This window comes from Aulonocara sp. 'chitande type north' Nkhata Bay, linkage group LG17 (genome assembly GCF_057382095.1).
Source record: "Aulonocara sp. 'chitande type north' Nkhata Bay isolate Kocher_YH1m ecotype deep benthic linkage group LG17, A_spYH_male_GT1.1, whole genome shotgun sequence".
NCBI classification, from domain to species: domain Eukaryota; kingdom Metazoa; phylum Chordata; class Actinopteri; order Cichliformes; family Cichlidae; genus Aulonocara; species Aulonocara sp. 'chitande type north' Nkhata Bay.
In genome coordinates this window covers 34,420,869-34,443,471 of record NC_141360.1, presented here as the reverse complement: position 1 = coordinate 34,443,471, position 22,603 = coordinate 34,420,869, and the positions used below count along the sequence as shown (strand labels likewise).

The window sequence follows — 22,603 nt, the reverse complement described above, 5'->3', positions numbered from 1 at the left end:
TGTTAGGTGTACATAAAAATTTTTAAAGGGTAGTTCTATAATTTCCACAATTTGGATAATGTGGAAAATTTGAAAGTAATGTCTTTATTCAGTCTGAGCATAATTCTGAAAAGCTGCAAACAAAATTATTGTGTTACTGAAACTGACATTTGACTGCATCTCACTTTAAATTGGTAACCTCTTATATGTGTAAACATAAATCCGCAGACAAAGTAAAATGAAATTTTTTAATTGACACTTACCATTGATACCTCTTACAACGATGCAGCAATAGATGACTCCTCTAGAGTTTACAAAAAACATGTCTGTGACATCAATTAGTGTATAGTCACTATAACGTTCACAACCATATACAGTGCTGTAAACTTGTCAGAATCGAGGCAGTAAGCAGTCTCAGTTGTGTCAAGAGTTTACAGGAAAGTGAAAAGTTAGTATACAACCATCACAGGAACGCAAAGTATTGTAAATAAGATTATGCAATTTGATAAAGTTTCTATTAGCACGGCTTGCGATTTTAGGTCAGTCTGAATGAATTAATCCCCCCTCAAAAATAATCTTTGAACACAGGACGCGGAGGAGAAGAGACAGCAACGTGTGTTAATTAAAAAGCTTCAGCGGAAGATTGCTGCAGGGTTTATTCAGCAAACCAAGGTTAGGAAAGCCTTTCAAAATATATGCTCCCAAGACCAAAAATCTGTCAGAACTCACTTACTATAAACTAGTGGGAAACACACACAAAAGAAAAATTTTCTTTTTCTGACTGAGTTGGGTTTACAGCAGTAGGATAGTGAAGCAGTAACTTTTTGTTGACTAAAGGCCTGTTCTGTCAAGGTGAAGACGTTGTAAATATAAGTGCGTTTATTGAGATGTTGGTGCATGTTATCTTCAGAAGGCAAAAGATAACATGTGATTCAGCACTCTGTTCTCAGAACAAAATGCTGAATCATGCAGTGAATATTACTTCAGCAACACACTGAAAACTACAGCTGCAGATTCAATGATATGTTAAACGTGACATGTCAAAATGGAAATATGTCTAAATGCAGATGTTCTCACAAAGATCACAACGTTAATGATAAAAACTTTAAAAACTTTTCTCTGCTCATTAGAGTTAATATAGATATACAGTCCTCCTCTTTGTCAGGAACAGTTTGTTCTTATGCATAAGAACAAACTGTTCCTAAACAGGGTCAAGCACCCATGGGTGCTTGACAACATGATGCATTTACAAACTGTAAATTAGTTCTGGCAGAACTATTTGACATTTTCACTGAAATGCCGCTCTCATTCCAAAACCCTCACTGTGGCTTAAAAAGCAGCTGAACTCACATTCATCCAATGCAAACACAAATGTCCTAACAGGATTTTTAACAAAGCCACACAAGTTGCATTGTTCATTTTATTGATTTATTTTTAAATTCTGGAGGAAACATTCAAGCAAAACTGATATAAACAAGGCATGGTGAACCATATTAACTTAGTATTCTGCATTAAGGGGAAAGTCTTTGTGTTTTGAAGCCCTGGAAAGAGAAGACAAGAAATAGCCATTAATTGATAGCACAGTTTATTTTAGAATAATGCCACGTCTTTATTTTTTCTGTATCCCCTTTACCCTTAATCTTCCTTTATTTTTACTCACCACTGTAATGTGAAGCCTCTCCAGTCCTTATTCAAGCTGAGGATGTCCTTCATGTCATCTTTGCTCAACTTGAAGTCAAACAGCTGAAAAAGAAAGAACCGAAAAATAACTTATAACCTGCACAAACTATATGAGCTGCTCTATGGAACCCAACACGTATAATGAAAATCCAAATGAGAACATAGAAAAACACAAATTTTTGCATAAGTCCATGACCTAAATTCCCCCCAACAATGCAGATTTCTACACAAATAAATCTAAATATGATAACTGCTCAGTGTGAATACACTATATTAGCTAAAAAAGACTAAAAACAAAATCTGCTCATGAATATTTATGATTACTGTACCTGGAAGTTCTCCTTGACACGATGGGGTGTTACTGACTTTGGAATGACAACCACATTTCTTTCGATGTGGAACCTAATCAGAACCTGGGGATATGGTTCAAACGAGCAGTGGTCATTCAGTTCAGTATTATTTAACTTTCCCATGATTTAAATATTTTTTTAATAAGCCTTCTAATCCACCACATGACAGTACTGATTTTCTTCTTGCTGACGTCAGTAATTTAACTTTTGAAATGTTGCATTGCATAACTGTAAGCACACAGGTTTTGGTTTTCCATGGGAGACAACATGCAGCCAATAACTAAGATATTCAATATTAGTTAAATACTGCATCTCGTTGTTCTCTGGTTGTGCTGCACACTCGTGATCCTACTGTCTGATATCTGACCTTTTACCCAACATGAGATGTCTCATTTAGAAATTCAAATTTCAAAATTCCTGACTTGTGTAATTCCTCAGTACCTGTGCTGGAGTTTTCTTGTACTTTTGAGCAATGGCCTTGATCTTAGGTTCCTCCAGCAGTGAGGGTTCATCAGATGAAGCCCTTTAGTAGAAGAGGACAAGAAAAACAATGTGACACTGTTAATATCCTCGAGAAGTAAAGCTGATTATACTCCTACATTAGCTTTGTTTACAATAGATTGTACATCCTCTTACCAGGGTCTGTCAGGGGAGCCTAGAGGACTGTATGCTGTCACTGTGATGCCTTTTGAGTGGCAGTAGTTGATCATCTTCTCTTGAGTCAGATATGGGTGGCACTCAATCTAAGAAAACAACCACATTTCGGGGACTTTGTTTTATTTTTATTTTCATTTCATCTTTTAACAGTGCATGCCTCCAGAATTCAAAATAAATAAAAAACAATTTTGCAAAATCTACCTGGTGGTTGGCAGGCTTGTGCTTGAGGCCAGGCTTGTTAAGTATGGCTTCAATCTGGTCTTTGTTGAAGTTGGAAATGCCGATAGCTTTGACCAAACCAGCATCCACCAGCTTTTCCATGGCCTTTAAGATAAATCATAAACTGGTTTTAGCACAGCATATTTTAATTTGGTTCAGCAAGTCCACGGGATTATCACTGTGCAATAAGTCATTTATATTACCTCCCAAGTGTCCAAGAAGTTGCTGTTGTCAGAAATAACCTGCCCATTCTCATCCACAGGAAAAAGATCATCTCCTGGCTGCAGTGGCCAAAAGATGTGTTCAAGACAGTATTAAATTTAGACTGCATAGTTCAGTCTGATAATACAATTCAATTTTATTTTATTTATATAGCGCCAAATCACAACAAAAGTCGCCTCAAGGCGCTTCGTATGAGAAAAACCCAACAATCATATGACCCCCTATGAGCAAGCACTTTGGCGACAGTGGGAAGGAAAAACTCCCTTTTAACAGGAAGAAACCTCCGGCAGAACCAGGCTCAGGGAGGGGCGGCCATCTGCTGCGACCGGTTGGGGTGAGAGAAGGAAGACAGGATAAAAGACATGCTGTGGAAGAGAGACAGAGGTTAACAACAGATATGATTCAATGCAGAGAGGTCTATTAACACATAGTGAGTGAGAAAGGTGACTGGAAAGGAAAAACTCAATGCATCATGGGAATCCCCGGCAGCCTACGTCTATTGCAGCATAACTAAGGGAGGATTCAGGGTCACCTGGTCCAGCCCTAACTATATGCTTTAGCAAAAAGGAAAGTTTTAAGCCTAATCTTGAAAGTAGAGATAGTGTCTGTCTGGAAGCTGGTTCCACAGAAGAGGGGCCTGAAAACTGAAGGCTCTGCCTCCCATTCTACTTTTAAATACTCTAGGAACAACAAGTAGTTCTGCAGAGCGAGAGCAAAGTGCTCTAATAGGGTGATATGGTACTACAAGGTCATTAAGATAAGATGGGGCCTGATTATTTAAGACCTTGTATGTGAGGAGCAGGATTTTGAATTCAATTCTGGATTTAACAGGAAGCCAATGAAGGGAAGCCAAAACAGGAGAAATATGCTCTCTCGTTCTAGTCCCTGTCAGGACTCTTGCGGCAGCATTTTGGATTAGCTGAAGGCTTTTCAGCGAGTGTTTTGGACATCCTGATAATAATGAATTGCAGTTCATTATAAACACTATTATATCACAGAGATTTTAGAGAAAGTTAACTGTATTGTAAGGACTGGACAGAAGTTTCCAGACCTTGGTCCCCATTGGGAAATGCATGAGGTAAAGATCCAGGTAGTCCAGCTTCAGGTCATTGAGAGTCTTCTCACAAGCTGTTCTCACCAGAGATGGAAGGTGAAAGGTGCACCATAACTAGGAAAAATAAGCAGGAGTTTTACAAACAAGGTGTCTCATTTCCCCCAACGCTGTAAACATGTTATAGTATGACCATTGTACCCTCATTATTTCCTTATGCAACTAACAACATAACTACTATAAAGGTACTGCTGCTTAGCTGCTCCTTTATTTCCAGAGTGGTTGCTTTTGATTCAGCTTAGATACCCTTCCTGACACAACCCTTCCACCGACCCTTGGAACCAGCACTAGGAATTCACTAGCTTGTGTCTTTATCCCATCTCAGCTGGGGATCTTTCATGTAAAGGGATCACCATGGTGTGGAAAGCCACATGCCTCAGGTTGTCTTCCAAAGCGACTGCTTTGGAAGACAACCTGAGATAATAAAATGGTTTATACTCATTTTTATTGGCTCTCTCTAAAGCTCACCTTGCTCACAATGAATAGGTCTTCCCTCTTTACCACTCCTTGATCAATCATTGCATGGATTCCAGCTCCAACTTCTTCTTCATTCTGATACACATAAGCGCCATCTATGTGTCTGTAGCCACAACTTATGGCGACTTTCACGGCCTCAGTCACTTTTCCTGGTTCTGACTGCACAGGTAAGGTGATAGAAAAACATGGAATGAATAAAGCAAGTGTGAATCGCAAGAAGGCAAGCAGTTTGTGACCGCTGCGTTGTTATGGTAAAATGATGTTGGAATAAAGACCAAAAAGGACAAGATAAGTACTGCTGGAGTTATTGGACTGTTTAATTCATTCATGCATACCAGTGACATCGCGTCACGTAGGATTAGCCTCTACAATCCAGTTTATTTTACTTTAGTTGCACTATGTAAATAACATGTTACTTTGGTTTCTTTTGTAACCAGACTCTATCAGCAAGATAGGGAATTTGTTATATAAAAACAAATTAAATATAAATAGTACAGATAACATAGACGAGTGAAACCAGTGAAAAATAATGAGAGTAGCAGAAATATTCATTGAAAAGTAGGGTGAGCATGGACAGATTAGCAGTCTCCCACAGAGCTAGTTTAAAACAAAAAAATCTAAGACTTACCCTCCAGGTGCCCAGACCCACTATTGGCATCTTTGCTCCATTGTTAAGTGTAACAGCAGGTATCATCTTAGTAGCTTTGAAGTAACGTTCTCAACCTAGTCGGAACACTCACTGTTTGAATGTACTGACTCATGCTACTATATACTCTCTCTAGTAGTAGGAGGAGACCGTCTCTTACATAATCATAATATCAGTGAAATAGGAAGGCTTTCAATGGGCCCCGCTTTTCTTACACACAGTGCAGAAATATTCTGTTAGGTGTACATAAAAAATTTTAACGGGTAGTTCTATAATTTCCACAATTTGGATAATGTGGAAAATTTGAAAGTAATGTCTTTATTCAGTCTGAGCATAATTCTGAAAAGCTGCAAACAAAATTATTGTGTTACTGAAACTGACATTTGACTGCATCTCACTTTAAATTGGTAACCTCTTATATGTGTAAACATAAATCCGCAGACAAAGTAAAATGAAATTTTTTAATTGACACTTACCATTGATACCTCTTACAACGATGCAGCAATAGATGACTCCTCTAGAGTTTACAAAAAACATGTCTGTGACATCAATTAGTGTATAGTCACTATAACGTTCACAACCATATACAGTGCTGTAAACTTGTCAGAATCGAGGCAGTAAGCAGTCTCAGTTGTGTCAAGAGTTTACAGGAAAGTGAAAAGTTAGTATACAACCATCACAGGAACGCAAAGTATTGTAAATAAGATTATGCAATTTGATAAAGTTTCTATTAGCACGGCTTGCGATTTTAGGTCAGTCTGAATGAATTAATCCCCCCTCAAAAATAATCTTTGAACACAGGACGCGGAGGAGAAGAGACAGCAACGTGTGTTAATTAAAAAGCTTCAGCGGAAGATTGCTGCAGGGTTTATTCAGCAAACCAAGGTTAGGAAAGCCTTTCAAAATATATGCTCCCAAGACCAAAAATCTGTCAGAACTCACTTACTATAAACTAGTGGGAAACACACACAAAAGAAAAATTTTCTTTTTCTGACTGAGTTGGGTTTACAGCAGTAGGATAGTGAAGCAGTAACTTTTTGTTGACTAAAGGCCTGTTCTGTCAAGGTGAAGACGTTGTAAATATAAGTGCGTTTATTGAGATGTTGGTGCATGTTATCTTCAGAAGGCAAAAGATAACATGTGATTCAGCACTCTGTTCTCAGAACAAAATGCTGAATCATGCAGTGAATATTACTTCAGCAACACACTGAAAACTACAGCTGCAGATTCAATGATATGTTAAACGTGACATGTCAAAATGGAAATATGTCTAAATGCAGATGTTCTCACAAAGATCACAACGTTAATGATAAAAACTTTAAAAACTTTTCTCTGCTCATTAGAGTTAATATAGATATACAGTCCTCCTCTTTGTCAGGAACAGTTTGTTCTTATGCATAAGAACAAACTGTTCCTAAACAGGGTCAAGCACCCATGGCTGAATTCCAAAAGAATAACTATGTTATGTAACCGGAAGGTCACCGGTTCGATCCCTGGGCTCTTTGTTCTGGTCGTTGTGTCCTTGGGCAAGACACTTCACCTACTGGTGTTGGCCAGAAGCGCCGATGGCACGATATGGCAGCCTCGCTTCTGTCAGTCTGCTCCAGGGCAGCTGTGGCTACAACTGTAGCTGCCTCCAGCAGTGTGTGAGAGTGAATGAATAGTGGAAGGATATATATAAATGCAATCCATTATTATCCTGATAATATGTATGTTTTTATCAGTTGCGTTAAAAATGTAGACACTATGTATATATATATTTTCACAATTTTTTGTTTTCAAACTGATTTTGACTTCTCTTTTACACCAAACTTCCTTCAAGGAGATAAAAGTTAGGCCCAAGGTTCTTTCCAAAGCACCAGATCGAAATCTACTCGATTACCTTTTGAATGTGGTGGAACAAGACAAATCGCACAGACAAATCTGCAGCAATTGTGCGATGATATCATGTGTCACGGCTGCCGAGGCGAGCCGTGTGGAATAAATGAGGATCCAAGTGCAGGCAGTCGTAGAGGAGTGAAGGTGATTTATTGAACACAAAAGAATGTGGACAAACAGCAAACGGGGCTCGAACTAAACTAAACTGGGAAACAACTAAACTACAGAGCACAAACCTGAATGAAAACGAGCAGAGGAGGATGACGATGAACAGCAGGGAGAAGACACGGTGGGAACACAGACTGACACAGAGGAACACAGACGAACCGGCAACAGGCAGGAGAACACACAGGGCTTAAATACACACACACCAGTAATCAGGGGATGAGAGACAGGAGGGCAACACAGCTGGGAGGAATCTGGGCTGACGGGACAGGGGAAACGTAAACTGATCACACTCACATACGACACGGACCTTCACAATAAAACAGGAAACTCAGATACATGGAACCAGACAAGACATTGAACTAAACAGACAGATTCACAAACAGATGGGGAGACACCATAGACAGACAGGTACAGACGCAGACTTAGAGGCAGATCGAAAATAACACAGAACTTAAACAATCATCATCTAGAAAATGATAACAAACCAAAAGCGCTGGGTCACCGACCCAGGACCATGACAGTACCCCCCCCCCCCTCAAGGGCTGGCTCCAGACAGCCCAGCAGAAACACAAAAACGGACCAAAAAAAAAAAAACACCCGACCAGGGTGGGCGGAGGGGGCCCAGGACGGAGGGACAGAGTCCAAAAGGCCCAGATGGTCAAGTTCAGGAGGCCGACCATGCGAACGGCAGCGGGGCCGGTCCCGATGCCGGCCACGCAGTAGGCAGCGGCGTGGAAACAGTTCTGGGGGCCGACCGTGCGGACGGCAACAGCGGCGTGGAAACAAGTCCGGAGGCCGGCCACGTGGAAGGCAGTGGCGGCGTTCAGGAGGGCGTCCACGGCGGCGGAGATGCCCAACAGGCGGCCAGGCAGATGACCGACGATGTGGAGGTGGTAGTAGGGGACCTGAAGGCTGCGTGGCCCCTGCAGCCCCAGGTGAAGCGGAGGCTGGACCAGACGAGGCGGACGCAGAGGCTGGACCAGACGAGGCGGACGCAGAGGCTGGACCAGACGAGGCGGACGCAGAGGCTGGACCAGACGAGGCGGACGCAGAGGCTGGACCAGACGAGGCGGACGCAGAGGCTGGACCAGGCGAGGATGAAGACACGGAGGCTGGACCAGGCGAGGATGAAGACACGGAGGCTGGACCAGGCGAGGATGAAGACACGGAGGCTGGACCAGGCGAGGATGAAGACACGGAGGCTGGACCAGGCGAGGATGAAGACACGGAGGCTGGACCAGGCGAGGATGAAGACACGGAGGCTGGACCAGGCGAGGATGAAGACACGGAGGCTGGACCAGGCGAGGATGAAGACACGGAGGCTGGACCAGGCGAGGATGAAGACACGGAGGCTGGACCAGGCGAGGATGAAGACACGGAGGCTGGACCAGGCGAGGATGAAGACACGGAGGCTGGACCAGGCGAGGATGAAGCAGTGGCTGGACCAGGTGAAGCGGATGAAGCCGAAGCATGCGCTGGACCAGGCGACGCTGAGGATGCTGAATCCGGACCAGGCGACAGCGTGGAGGATGCAGCAGAGGCCGGGCCAGGCAACGGCATGGAGGATGCAGACGGAGGCGCTGCAGCAGGTGGCGGCATGGATGAAACTGCTGCTGCAAGCGTGGATGAGGCTGTTGGTGGAGCAGCTGGTGGCTGGATGGGCTCCTCGGGCCCCCCAGCTGACGAGGCAGATGGCTGGACGGGCTCCTCGGGCCCCCCCAGCAAAAACAGTCTCAGAACCAGTGGGCACTGGAGCCCCTGGCACCCACAGAACAGAACCAGCAGGTGCGGAGACCTCTGGCAGGAACGCAACAGAACCAGCAGGTGCGGAGACCTCTGGCAGGGACAGAACAGGACCAGCAGGCACACGGGCCTCTGGCAGGGACAGAACAGGACCAGCAGGCACACGGGCCTCTGGCAGGGACAGAACAGGACCAGCAGGCACACGGGCCTCTGGCAAACACATAGCGGCCTGCAGCTGCGCAGAGCATTGACCCTGCTCAGACAGCGACAGCTCTGTGCAGTCCTCAGCTGGCTTCTTAAACTCCAGGGGTCCAGAGTCTGATGGGGGCTGAAACCCAGCCTCTGGGGAGGCCCTGGAGTGCATCTCAGTCTCAGAACTGGCCAGCCTTTGAGGAATGTTGACATTATCATTAGGTTTGACGCTCTGCTTAGAACAAACGGATGAAACCCAGTTCCTTTTAGATTGATTTGACTGGGCTTGTTGTACCGGAGTAGCAAGTGACACAGGGTGCAGGGCTAGTGGCTGCTGAACAGGAGGCTGAACTGAGGGTGACTGAAACAATGCTTGAGGCCGGGCGGCTAACTGAGCTTGAGGCCGGGCGGCTAACTGAGCTTGAGGCCGGGCGGCTAACTGAGCTTGAGGCCGGGCGGCTAACTGAGCTTGAGGCCGGGCGGCTAACTGAGCTTGAGGCCGGGCGGCTAACTGAGCTTCCGGTTGCAGTTCAAAAGAATAAACAGTCCTGGTATTATCAGAGCTGGTGTTAATTGTCTCTGGGATATATGCCACAGTTTTAGCAGACCCTGGGTTAGCTGACATGGGTTTAACAGGTTCAGAAGAACAACAGCCCTTTGCTTTCGCTGAAGTCTTAAAAATGCCAACCTGGGAGAGATCAGTTATCACGAAGGTAGGTAAGCTTTGTGAATTAGCTCCCACTGACACACCCCGAACAACCCCAGAAGAAAAAGTCTTACAGTTCAGATTGGAGCCGTTATCCTTTTTACTCACCACAGTCGGCCGCTCTGATATCCTGGGGTCCGACTGTGGCGAGGGGCGTCGACGGCGTGAGTGCCGTTTCCCATTTGAAGGCTGGACCGACGGGCCGGGCAGGACACTCTCCGTCGGGTCAGGGAGTGAAGCATGAGTTGCAGAGTGGGTGGTAGCAGGGGGGAGAAGATGAAGCTCGTTCAGAACGAAATTCTGTGTGAGCGGGTGAAGTGAGCTGAGCAACCAGGGGAGACCAGAAACTAAGCGCTGTAGCCGAACAGCTATGCCTTGGCGGAATTCTCTCCCCTCATGCTCGAGCCATAAGTTAATTAATCTGTCCACCGAGTAAATAATGTCCTCCCGGAGCTCCTCGGGCGGGTTAACTGCTGCTGGGTCCATAGTGGCCGGTTCGTACTGTCACGGCTGCCGAGGCGAGCCGTGTGGAATAAATGAGGATCCAAGCGCAGGCAGTCGTAGAGGAGTGAAGGTGATTTATTGAACACAAAAGAATGTGGACAAACAGCAAACGGGGCTCGAACTAAACTAAACTGGGAAACAACTAAACTACAGAGCACAAACCTGAATGAAAACGAGCAGAGGAGGATGACGATGAACAGCAGGGAGAAGACACGGTGGAAACACAGACTGACACGGAGGAACACAGACGAACCGGCAACAGGCAGGAGAACACACAGGGCTTAAATACACACACCAGTAATCAGGGGATGAGAGACAGGAGGGCAACACAGCTGGGAGGAATCTGGGCTGACGGGACAGGGGAAACGTAAACTGATCACACTCACATACGACACGGACCTTCACAATAAAACAGGAAACTCAGATACATGGAACCAGACAAGACATTGAACTAAACAGACAGATTCACAAACAGATGGGGAGACACCATAGACAGACAGGTACAGACGCAGACTTAGAGGCAGATCGAAAATAACACAGAACTTAAACAATCATCATCTAGAAAATGATAACAAACCAAAAGCGCTGGGTCACCGACCCAGGACTATGACATCATGTCAATATGGACCAAAATTTCTGAGGAATGTTTTCAGGACATTGCTGAAATTGATGCCATAAAGAATACCAGAAAAATATGTGTGTGTCCTCAGCGGCCACACCGAAGATGTGAGCAAGTGGGTGAAAATTTTATCTGACAGACAACTCACCCAAGCAAAGCAAAAGGGTTGAACTTTGCTGTGACACCAAGACAAATCCCGCTAGTGGAACTGATCACAGTCACAGAAACAGCAATTCAAAATAACAACATTGCAGATGTGGAAGCAGAGCAACTACAGATGAAGGTTTCGGCCTGTCCCAGCAATGCAAAGGTTGCGGTGATGATACAGCAATGCAGGAGGAGGAGAAGAAAGCATTCACATCGCTTAATAATGAGAACAGCAATACCATCCGTCCAGCAGACAAGGGTAAGTGCACAGTTTTGCTAAACCAGAAAGATTATTGTGAGAAAATTTTGTCACTGCTCAGTGACCCTTTGCATTAGTACCCACTTGAATTGACTCACCACGGACGGACGGTGAGGCAAGAATATACCTGCTGCTCAGTCTGTGGCTTTTCGTCAGACGCTGGGAGCACGGAGTTTGGTGGGGTTTTTCTCCCGTTGCCGGATTTCAAAAAAGGTGGTTTTGATTTCCATGAACAAGCCGAGTTGGCAAAACTACAGATATTCTGTGCTTATGTAGAAGTACAGATACTACTGTTAAAAACTACTCCAGTAAAAGTTGAAGTACTGAGTCAAATTCTTTACTTAAGTAAAAATAGAACTGTACAAGCTCTGAAATGCACTCAAAGTAAGAAAGTAAAAAGTAGCTCTTTGGAGGATGTTTCTATTTGTGTGCAAAGCTATATGAACCTTGTGTTATATTATTGTGTTATATTAACATAATGATAAAATAATATTAATAGATGGGAATACAAACGTTCAGTCTAACTTTTTTAAAATTCTAATTATACTCAGCTTGAATCTGAAGGGAAAAAAAGGAAAATATATCTATTTTCTGTTGCCTACATTGTAGAGGATGACTTTGCCTCAAAACAGGAAAATGTGTACAGTAAAGTGGGATTCAGCAGGTGGGGGAACCCTAAAATTGGTTGTAATCGCTGAGTGTGGAGGGGGAAAAAAATCATAACTGACAATAATTTCTATTGAGAACTTCAGGAGACTTTCAGACTAGTGTACAGGCTGTGATCAGCTGACCTGCTGCTCTTTGTGGATTTACACAACGTAATTAAACCAGATGTCAGCAGATATTTCATGAGTTGTCCTGCTGATTCCATCCTCCACTGACAGCAAGCATTGTTTCTGCTGCCTTTTTTCTAGATGGTATAAATTTGGTATGAAGGTGCAATTCAGTCAATGAATCTAAGCATCATCAGCTGAGGTTCATATGAATGTCTGCTACACTTGATGCAACCTTACTCTGACCATGAACGACAGTCACTGGGCACCAGTCACACATTGTTCTTTACTTTAGAACCATCACAGTACAGCGAATTAACCTGTTTATCCTGCACTAACCTGTTTATTTTCATGCAGCTTTTAAATAGCAGTTAGTCTACCTCGATTTGTTTTACAGCACATTTCACAATATGAAAAAAACATAATGTTGAATGTACAGACCGAATATCTGATTTAAAAACATGAGGAATTACATGTAAGCTTTACATTTACAGTTTATCAAATACCACTAAACAGTCCTTACATTTAAATCCAATCTCTCTTCTTTCTCTCATGTCTTTCTTATCTTTCTCCATCTCTGAGTAAAGTTAGCCCTCTTTCTTTTCTCTCCTGTGAAATACAGCAACTGGACCTTTAGCTAGCAACACACTGTGTGACAAACTGCCCACAAACAGTTTGTGTTTGCTGATGTTTGTTAGGCTGATAGATACCTTGCATTTGAAACTACCTGCCACTTTTTTAAGCCACTCCCTTTATGTTTGCTCCTCTTCAGTAAGGCTAGCTAGATCCTGAAGTACCGCAACTTATAGACACCTGCAGTCATTCTGGTGTTGTGTCAAGCAAGCAAGAAAGAAGGAAAGAAGGAAAGAAAGAAAGAAAGAAAGAAAGAAAGAAAGAAAGAAAGAAAGAAAGAAGATTAATACACGAACAGGACTGCCTTTCATGTTACAGTTTAGTCTCAAATCGCTTTGATGCCTGAAAGCTGGCAATGACAAAACTTCCCTCAAATGCATTAAAGCTAAAGTAATGAGTCTGTTTTGAAAATGTAAGGAGAAGAAAGCACAGATATTTGTTAAAACATGTAGGGAGTAAAAGTGGTCGGGAAAAACAACTACCTTTACCGGAAATTTGTACCTAAGTATAGTAAGGAAGTATTTGTAGGAGTCAAGGAGGCCACTTACATCGAAAGGGAAATACCATCTCTGAAATAGATATTAAACGCTTGAGTATTTTGCATAAAAAAATAATATGTATTTAATGTGAGATGGCTTCATGCCCAACTAGCAGAGCCTGCCCTACAATTTAACCAAACCAGTTACCTCATTTGTATCACAGTGTTATATGTGTGTTGTCATAAAAGACAAGATAACAAATGCTTTATTAGAGCTTTATAAAGAAATCTGCAGTGTCATGCTAGCTCTGTGACGCTGCAGATTTGCAAGACCATGGTGTGCTGGATCTCTAACCTTATTCAAATTTATGAAAAATATGATGGCCATCAGGATTACTTGTTAACCAGTGTTTATTACTTATTAGCCAACCTTATCACCACAGAGCTCTCTGCTAATACACATGCTCACTTCATTTTTTTTTTTCAAATGGAGACGTTAAGGGGATTGCTATGCCACAGTCTTTTTTCTTCTACTTTCTCTCTTGTTGTTTTTAATATTTTATTTTATTATCTTGTGGTTGGATCTCATGAGCATTCGGTTTTAATGCTTTAACCCTCCTGCTATGTTTGTTTCTCAGGTACAGCAATTAAGTTAAGCTTTTGCTTTGTACTTGAGGAAAACCCACTAAATGACATAGAGAAATTGTAGGAAAATGGTTTGCCATTTCATGAAATGAAATAATTATGTTATTTATTGCTGTGCTGGATAAACAGTGGGTAAAAATATGTAATTAAGCCAACTTTAGATTTCAAGATTGAAAGATAAAACAGGGAGGGGATTTAAGGAGAGGAGATGCAGTTAGAGTCATAAGTATTTTGACAACAGCAGATTTTTTTGAAAATATAGTCTCTCAGTGGATTATGAGAGAAATTCAAACTTTGACTTTATTTAAAAGTGTTTAATAAAAGTATTGTATTGAGTGTATAGGTGTTACAGATACCCCTCTGTGAATCGCTGCCTTATCGTGGTGGAGGGGTTTGTGTGTCCCAGAGATCCCAGGAGCTATGCTGTCAGAGAGATTTTGCACCCTGGTAGGGTCTCCCATGGAAAATTAGAACTGGGTGAGGGAGCAGACAAAGAGTGTTTCAAAAGACCCCTATGAGTATACGATCAAAGGAACGGTTCACCCTTCTTGTAATGCATTATAGCCCGAATTTTAATAAAAAGCATTACCTAGGTTTCTAACCCACCATGTTGTTATTTTTGTCAAGGTTGCCTCTGTGTCACCTGATAAGCCAATGAATGTTGCAGATTGCGCTCAAAACACTTTTCCTGCTTTAAGAAAGTATGACCTCTACTGGAAGTAGGCAAGAATTGCTTATCAGGTAAAATGCTGGCAAAACTGAAAGTGGGTTACTTGTGTATTTTGGTAACTGGGTGACCCAAATAAGTAAAATTGGGGGGTGGGTTATGATCCATGCATTTGAACCCTTAAAAAGAGCGTGAAAAACTGTCTTTCAGTCAAATCAACTATTAAGTTTCACATAAGAATCATCCAATGTGCAGTTGTGTTGTGTTATGTAAATATCCTTGAGTGGATCTCTCACTTACTGTACAAAACTGATACAGTCTGTTTATCTGAGACTGTATAACACGTATGCATGTAAAACAGTGTGCAGAAGCCAGTGCAGCAACTTGCACTTTGTGGCTTCACACATCAAGCAGCTTCTCCTTTTAGTTGCATCTCATCTCATGAGACCACATGACACGGAACTTATTCTACATTTGCATTGGTGTGTGCTTCACATGCAAATATAATTCATATTTTATAATCAGAATACAATCATAAACAATAAAGCACATTAATAACAAAGACCAATTACACAAGTGCATTACTGCCTCCCTCCTTTCCCAATTCAGTTAAACACAAGCACAAACTTTCCTCTAATATATATTTTTTTATTCATTCTCCAAACATTTTGCAACCAATTGATATTCAAGACACTCACGCACGCATTCAAAGTGCAGACATTAGACAATGACATTTACACAGCACGGTCTATAGAAGATAGGCAACATGAAGAGCAAAGGTGCTAAATATTGCACGTTATGATCAGTTTAGGGAATCTTAACTTGTCAGACCACTCAGTTTGACTGGCAGATGAGCCTGGGTGGTTTTTGTGATAGCTGGTCCAAATGAAAAAACAAAACAACAAACAAACAAAAAACAAACAAACAAACAAACAGCCAAGCAATCACGCATGCAAACACCTCCGCCGACTTTGCCTGTGGCCAAGTCTGCCAGTTTTTGTCATAGGACTGATGTTAATTTCCAACCCTGACTGAGTAAAAGGTAGATGCCACTCTGTTGGAAGAGGAAAAAAAACAACAACAACCAAAAAAAAACCTAAACGAGGTAACAGTTGATAATGGCCAAACTGTACACATTCCAGGTGAATGTAGTGCATCCACAAATGCAGTTAGAAGAATTGATTGTTAATGTATCCTTTCACCAAAATAAAGGAAAAAAAAGGGGGTTGTCAGGAAACCAAATGTGCAAAACCTGCAAGTCTTGGTTTTGGATGAGAAAAAGGTTTCTATTGATGAGATAAAATAAAATATGGCCTATATAGCTGCAGAGTTATGGTTTCCCATTTTCACAAATGTGAATTCTAACGCATCTAATTGCTTCACTGCTCAAGAGAAAAGTACTCTTTTTAAACTAAGCATAGGCCATGCCTGAGAATCAGATTGTAAACATAACGAACCTGGAAAGCGAGGTGATAGGGAGGTATCTGACTGATCTTAAGACTTATTACTATGCTATAATAATAATATGAATGAGTTATTGCTTGGAAGCAGCCATTTTTCAGGCTAGCTTAGATATTTGTTCATACAGGAAATTACATGCAATTACAAAAAGCCACACAAAGCCACTCTGTTTCACCAAGTGATAAATTAGCTTTCAATTTCAAAAACCACAAAGAACCCCCCCCCCCCCCCCACTATCCAGCCTGTCTTAAGAGCAGTCAGTGAAGGTGGTCACCATGTTCCCCCTACGCTGCGTCACTGTCCTGCAGTGTTGCTTCCCTGAGCCCTGAAATCTGTTCTCAGTCCTGGAGCTGTGCGTGTGAAAGGAAAACATCTTCTCCAAGTCCTCAAACATATCATCAAATAGTCCTCCGCCAAAGCTGCCCTGCTGAAACTGCCTCCTGTGCCCATTCATGGCCTCTCGATGAGCCTGGAAGTGGCTGTCAAAGTGTCTCTTGTGGTGGGAATTAGAGTGGGAGTGAAAGTGGTGTTGGTGGTGTTGTTGTTGTTGATGTTGACCAAAAGAGTCAAAGTCTTTGAAAATGTCATCAAAGTTGAATGACTTGAAGTGCTGGTTAAAGTCGTAGTCTCCTCCTCTCTGGCCCTCCCCTGATGAAGCACTATGTCCAAACTGGTCATACTCTTGCCTCTTCTTATCATCCGATAAGGTTTCATATGCTGGAGGACACAAATATATATATAAGATTAAATTCATTAGGAAATAAGTTACAAAAAGCACAGAATGGGGCGTGTAACCCTTTAGCCGTTACCATAGTGTGCAATTACGTCAACAAAAACAAGGAAAGGTGCGACTGCTGGGGCAGATCCTCCCCTTTAAGTCCACTCTAACATCAGAATCCTTAAAAAAAAAAACTTTTAAGTAGCAACTATTTTGCTTTTAGGTCTCTAGATCAACTGTATGAGGACTCTTTCCCAACAATACAGACTGACATAATGTGTAACTTACCCTCTGCTATTTCTCTGAACTTGGCTTCAGCGTCTGGCCCCTTGTTTCGGTCAGGATGGTACTTCAGGGCCAGCTTGTGGAAGGCCTTCTTGATCTGCCGCTCGGTAGCATCTCTCGGCACCCCTAGTATGTCGTAGTAGTCCCTTTTGGCCAGAATGAACTCTGAGATGAGCAGAATATGCACTGCTAGCAGCAACGTCGACTGCGCTGTGGCCATACTGGTGGTTTAGACACCTTTCCGTCTGTGAGAACAGCATTTAGACAACTGTGTTAAAAACGTTTCACACAATTCTGAAACACTTCTGAAGCCTTAAAAGGATAAAATTGTTACCGTTTTGTCAAACGATACAAGCAGTTATTAACTTTCGAGCGAGTCTGAAGGCAGAAGGCGTCGCAAACAAGAAAAATGACAACTTTTACTGGAAAAGAGGAGTAACTAGTTTGACCTTTTAAAAGCTTGTAAATTATACCCTATAAAGAGCCACCGGCGGCAGCTAAGTTAAAGTAGCTAAGTTAAAACTGAGAGCTTACCTGTATACAAGGTAACAAACAGCGTGGGGATACTGGTGTTAATCGCCGGAGGTTCCAGCTCAGCTGATGTGAAACGAAAGCTAACAGTTGTTGTCTAGCTGCATTCCTGAGCCGTAACACCACGACTCGCAACGCCATTGGTGGGTTTCCGAACACAGTGATTCAGACCGTTGTGATTGGTGGAAAATATGCGCACGTGGAAGATTTAAGGCCAGGGCGGAACGTAGGTATAGGTAACGCAAGAAAATAATCTGCTTATCTTTTCCGCCTTTGCTTTTCTATTCAATTTTGACGTAATCGATTTAGCAGAATTAGAATACTTAAATAATCCGAGGGTTGGGGAAAACGGAAGCATTGAAAGTCAATAGTAAATTTAAATGAAAGATTTCAAAGATTAAAACGTCGATTGTACTTTATAGACAAATGCCGTAAGACCTATACAGGTTTTGCCATCGGTACATTTTTTATTTAGCGCGTGCGTTATTATTTTGTAGGTTTTTATTTAATACAAATAATGAAAATAATAATTTTATTTAAAAAAGTTATATCCTCATAGGGAATCTTAATTTCGATGCAAATATGTCTAATAAGTGATGACGTGAAAGAGCCAGTAAAAAAGAAAATAAATGCTGTACACGTCACTTCCGTTACGAGGGCCACAAACCGGATATAATCATCTACGAGCTGGTGTGTGGGGTTTTTTTTTTTCTTTTTTTCTAATTGTATCCTCGAACGGGTCTCGCCGATGTGTTTTCATGTAGTCTGTCTACAGATATGCCACGCTACTGCGCTGTGAGAGTTTGCAGAAACCGTGGGGGGACTGCATCAAGACAAGACAGCAAGAGAATCAGCTTCTACCCGTATGTTTTTGTTGTTTTAGTTAATCTGTAACGTGTTGCTTGGCTTAATTGGTGAAAGATGTCACTTGCAGGAGGTGCAAAAAGGATGTCATCTAAGTATATCATAGTGCTTGCTTGTAATGACACGAGGGTAGTGTTGGGCTGATCCAAATCACACTCCAGTGCTTAGAGTTAAAGCTCTCTATTATCGGTCTATCTCTCAAAGGTTTCCTTTGCAAGACAAGTCCAGGCTTCAGAAATGGGTGAGCAACATGAAGAGGGAGCAGTGGACCCCTAGTCGACATCAGTATCTGTGCAGTGAGCACTTTACAGCGGACTGCTTCGATATTCGATGGGGAATCCGGTACCTGAAGAATACAGCCATCCCCACCATTTTTCCTTCTAGTGAAGATGTATGTATCTAGAAAACATCAAGCTCAGAATACAATTTTAGCTTCTTAATAACTTCTTAAACTTTGAGTATAAAGCGTAGTCTTGTGGAGTTAAGCCTGTATTTATATATATATTTGTATATATTAGTACTATGTTATAACAGTGACTGCAAGGAAAAGAGGTAGTGAAGGCAGGTGAGTTTAAATACCTGGGGTCAACCAATCAAAACAAGAGACAGGATACAAGAGTGGTGACGAAGAGAGTGCAGGCAAGGATTTAAGCAGTTTCTTACCACGCGTTTGTTGCGCCAAAACTTGTTGATTTTCTGTTAATTCCCATTAATGAAGACCTTTTATCTTTTATTCCAGGACGATGAGAAGAAAACGACAAACCTGAAAAGAAGCCTCAAGGCTAAAACCAACATTTCACTCGGTGATCCTGAGCTTGCAACATTCGACTCTCCTGCCAGTAAAAAAAGGCCACTCATTTTGAGCAAAACAGGCAGAAAGTCCCAGTCAGCAGTGATAAACAATATGTCTGGGGAACGCACAGAGATGGTATTTGAACCTGCAGTGTTGGACTCTCATTTAGAACGTTCTGAGATACAGACTGGTGCTTGTGAGAAACCACTTGATGGTGAAACGGCAGCACAGTCTCCAAGCAGGGAACTCTGTTCTGAAGAGCAGGCCGAGTCCACTGTGACTGTATTGTGCTGTGAGCCAGGTTCATTCTCTGATGCAGGGGCAAACATGGATGGAGATGCATTCCAGGCAGTGCTGGGTCAGGCTTTTAGCTTTGTCCCCATGGAACTGGTCAAGGACAAAACCACAGGCTGTTTTTTAGCAGAGAGTGGACTCACTGATGAAGAGAAGGTTTCTGTTTTTGAGCATTCGTACTGCAGACCGGATACTGACAAAGATGAGCTCTGGAGGAAGATCTTGAGTTTGCACGCAAAGATCTTAGAACTGGATCGCAGGGAGGAGAGCACGGTGGCTAAGATCCGTGCCCTGGAGAACGAGGTAGCCCTCCTGAAGAGGGATGGTGCTGTTTTTAAAGAGAAGCAGAAAGTTTAAAAGAGTGTATATCATCTGTGCTGGTCTGAATTTTTACAAGATGGAACGAGATGTTAATATATTCTTACAGTTAATTTGCTTTTGTAGAAATGTTGCAAATGCTTTCATACAAACCTTACACAAAGCACACCAGAAGACGCTGCGCTTCAGTCATATGTCTGCTGGATTCCTTAATGCTGACCTGAATTTATGCGTACACACATAATAAAGTCAGACCAGCCTCAGACCATGCATATCCTCAAAGGATGAAGCCATGGCTGTTTTAGACAATTTAAACACAATTTCTAACAAAATAATATGGCAAATACCTAAAAAAAAAAGAAATGACAATAATAACAATGTAATATATATTCATGTATTCATTTACAGTTTTAAAAATGTATAAAACTATAACACAGAAATAAGTGTAATGCATTCTAATGAAGAAAACACAAAATATGTTTTACATAACACAAAAATGGGGATACCTTATCACACCTGTGATCATATCCCAGCTTTAAGTGGTTAAAATGGGGGACAGATAACAATAATAATAATAATAATAATAGTAAATAAGCATGGCATTGATGTGCTTTCATCATTGGTCCATTTATTGCGTCTTTAACATCAAACCTTTGTACTTCTGTCTGAACAGAAGCTTATATGATGTGGGTTTTTTCTCCTCTTTTTTAACCATTACGACTGCTGTGCAAACACAGAATTCATGTTCAGTAAGCTCACAGCTTTCTCCACCATACACATCACCGTCTCTCCACGCATTCCTATATAGAGAAATGTGGGGTGGAACAATGTGGCACATGCCTGTTGGGTTATTATCAGTATAGTGATGAGGAAAACTGGCTGGTGTCCATGTTTGATTGAATGAATGAAAGAAGGCCATTGTGCCTCATTTTATCCAGCTCAGTGTTCTACAAAACGGTTCCCTGCTTCTGTTATTACACACGTGTATCAGATCATCTTTAAGGTTCCACCTGCTGGAGCTGGATTACAGCTTCTCAGTGCTTTGTTACAGTGCATAATTATTATTATTATTATTACGGGATGCAGTGCAGAAGTTTTAGGAACCTTAGATGTGGTATCTGAACGGACGCAAATTCTGCAACATGACTGCAATCCAGAGACATAAAGAACAAGAGCCCTGCAGCAGATGCATCTGAGGTGCTGCAAAAGAGCTGGGGCAACTTCTCTGAGATGCTTGGAACGGCCTTTCTGCTGAGAAGCTTGAAAAACTGTGAAAGTTTTCCTGTTCTTGCTGTTTCAAAGTTGGCCACGCCAAAAATGCATTACTGCACTTTATATAAGTTTACTAAATAAAAACTATTATTTGCGAGAATGTTTAGTGCCTAAGACTTGTGCACAGTAATTTTCTACTCTATCTTGTGATCAGTTTTAACTTCCTAACTTATTAATGGTTATTTGACTGCTGCCCTGTGCAGCGTTGTTGCATTTCACTGTGTGGTCTGTCGGCAGCTTCCTTTGTTATACTCAGTTTGTTTGCTGCACGATGTCACTGTTATCACTTATGCATTTCATATGTTTTCTTTTAACAAGATTTAAGTGGTTTACATTTAATGTACTGGTGTGCTGCTTAAGTGCTACATGTTATACAATTAGTCATTTAATTGTGTTTTGTTTTAAGACTGAATTAATATAAATAGAACTGGACAAACTGTGATACCTTGATGTGCTGCTGGTAAATTCTCTCCATTTTAACTCTGTTGTATCAGTGCATTCATTCATTTTTTTAAGTTTTTTTCTTCAAACATTTAGTCTGCAAAAAGAGTATTGAGTGAACATTGATGCAGGTGTATTGTGATGATGGCAAACTAAGCATATGATTCAGTTTTCATGCAGGGGCATTTTTTGTGCAGTGTAGATTCAAGTGACAAGGGTCAGGTGACCACAAGTCTAGATTTTCTGGGTTTGAAATTGAGCTGAAGACTACTGACAATGTGTTCATTTGTTTTTCTCCTCATGTTTTGAAAATGATGGTGATCCAGCTTAAGTATATCTCTTTGTGCTTCAGCTCCACCTGCTGGAGAAAGAAAATCATCATCACTGTCTTTACACGATGCTTTACACAATAGCTGGCACCTATTTAAGCACAAATTGCTGTTGTTGCCTTTATGCCTCTCAAACTGGAATTGAAATAATGCTGCTGTGCATTTTCAGTATTGGGATACTGCTATATATCTCAGAGATATCTCAGCTTTCTTCTTCTTTGGTGGATCACAGTAAAAAGTGTTTTAAGTCATTCTTACAGCCTGCTTTAGCCTAAACTAGTAAAAGTCTGAAGAGGTACTTCAAGCCAGGTGTTTTACTTTCATCCAGCCATCCATCAATCCATTATTTTAATACCTATCCAGATTCAGGTACCACGGGCAGCAGTCTAAGCAAAGACATTACCACCCAGGCATTCCCAGGTCAGTCTAGAGACACTGACGCATTCCCAAGTCAGTTTAGAGACATTTAGGCGTTTCCAAGTCAGTTTAGAGACACCCAGGCGTTTCCAGTCCAGTCTATAGACAGCTAGGTGTTACCAAGCCA

General features: G+C 41.9%; 2 protein-coding genes and 1 pseudogene across 3 annotated transcripts; 1 reads left to right on the top strand and 2 right to left on the bottom strand.

Annotated features, from left to right (window-relative positions):
- Nucleotides 1-1,177: 1,177 nt before the first annotated feature.
- On the bottom strand, nucleotides 1,178-5,500 carry LOC147310454 (aldo-keto reductase family 1 member B1-like). Its single transcript, XM_086268068.1, has 10 exons — nucleotides 5,324-5,500; nucleotides 4,687-4,854; nucleotides 4,159-4,275; nucleotides 3,089-3,166; nucleotides 2,868-2,990; nucleotides 2,646-2,752; nucleotides 2,451-2,532; nucleotides 1,989-2,072; nucleotides 1,640-1,722; nucleotides 1,178-1,520 (listed from the first exon to the last, which is right to left on the bottom strand). Exons 1-10 carry the CDS (start codon nucleotides 5,387-5,389, stop codon nucleotides 1,478-1,480), a joined length of 951 nt encoding a protein of 316 aa, XP_086124194.1. The 5' UTR covers nucleotides 5,390-5,500; the 3' UTR covers nucleotides 1,178-1,477.
- A 9,919-nt stretch (nucleotides 5,501-15,419) lies between these two features.
- On the bottom strand, nucleotides 15,420-17,924 carry LOC147310453 (dnaJ homolog subfamily B member 9-like). The gene is made up of 3 exons (XM_086268229.1): nucleotides 17,752-17,924; nucleotides 17,221-17,462; nucleotides 15,420-16,931 (listed from the first exon to the last, which is right to left on the bottom strand). Exons 2-3 carry the CDS (start codon nucleotides 17,435-17,437, stop codon nucleotides 16,462-16,464), a joined length of 687 nt encoding a protein of 228 aa, XP_086124355.1. The 5' UTR covers nucleotides 17,438-17,462; nucleotides 17,752-17,924; the 3' UTR covers nucleotides 15,420-16,461.
- LOC147310452 (THAP domain-containing protein 5-like) lies at nucleotides 16,458-22,329 on the top strand (annotated as a pseudogene). The gene is made up of 3 exons (XR_015125597.1): nucleotides 16,458-18,611; nucleotides 18,817-19,003; nucleotides 19,352-22,329. The product of XR_015125597.1 is annotated as a THAP domain-containing protein 5-like (transcript).
- The last annotated feature ends 274 nt before the right edge of the window (nucleotides 22,330-22,603 follow it).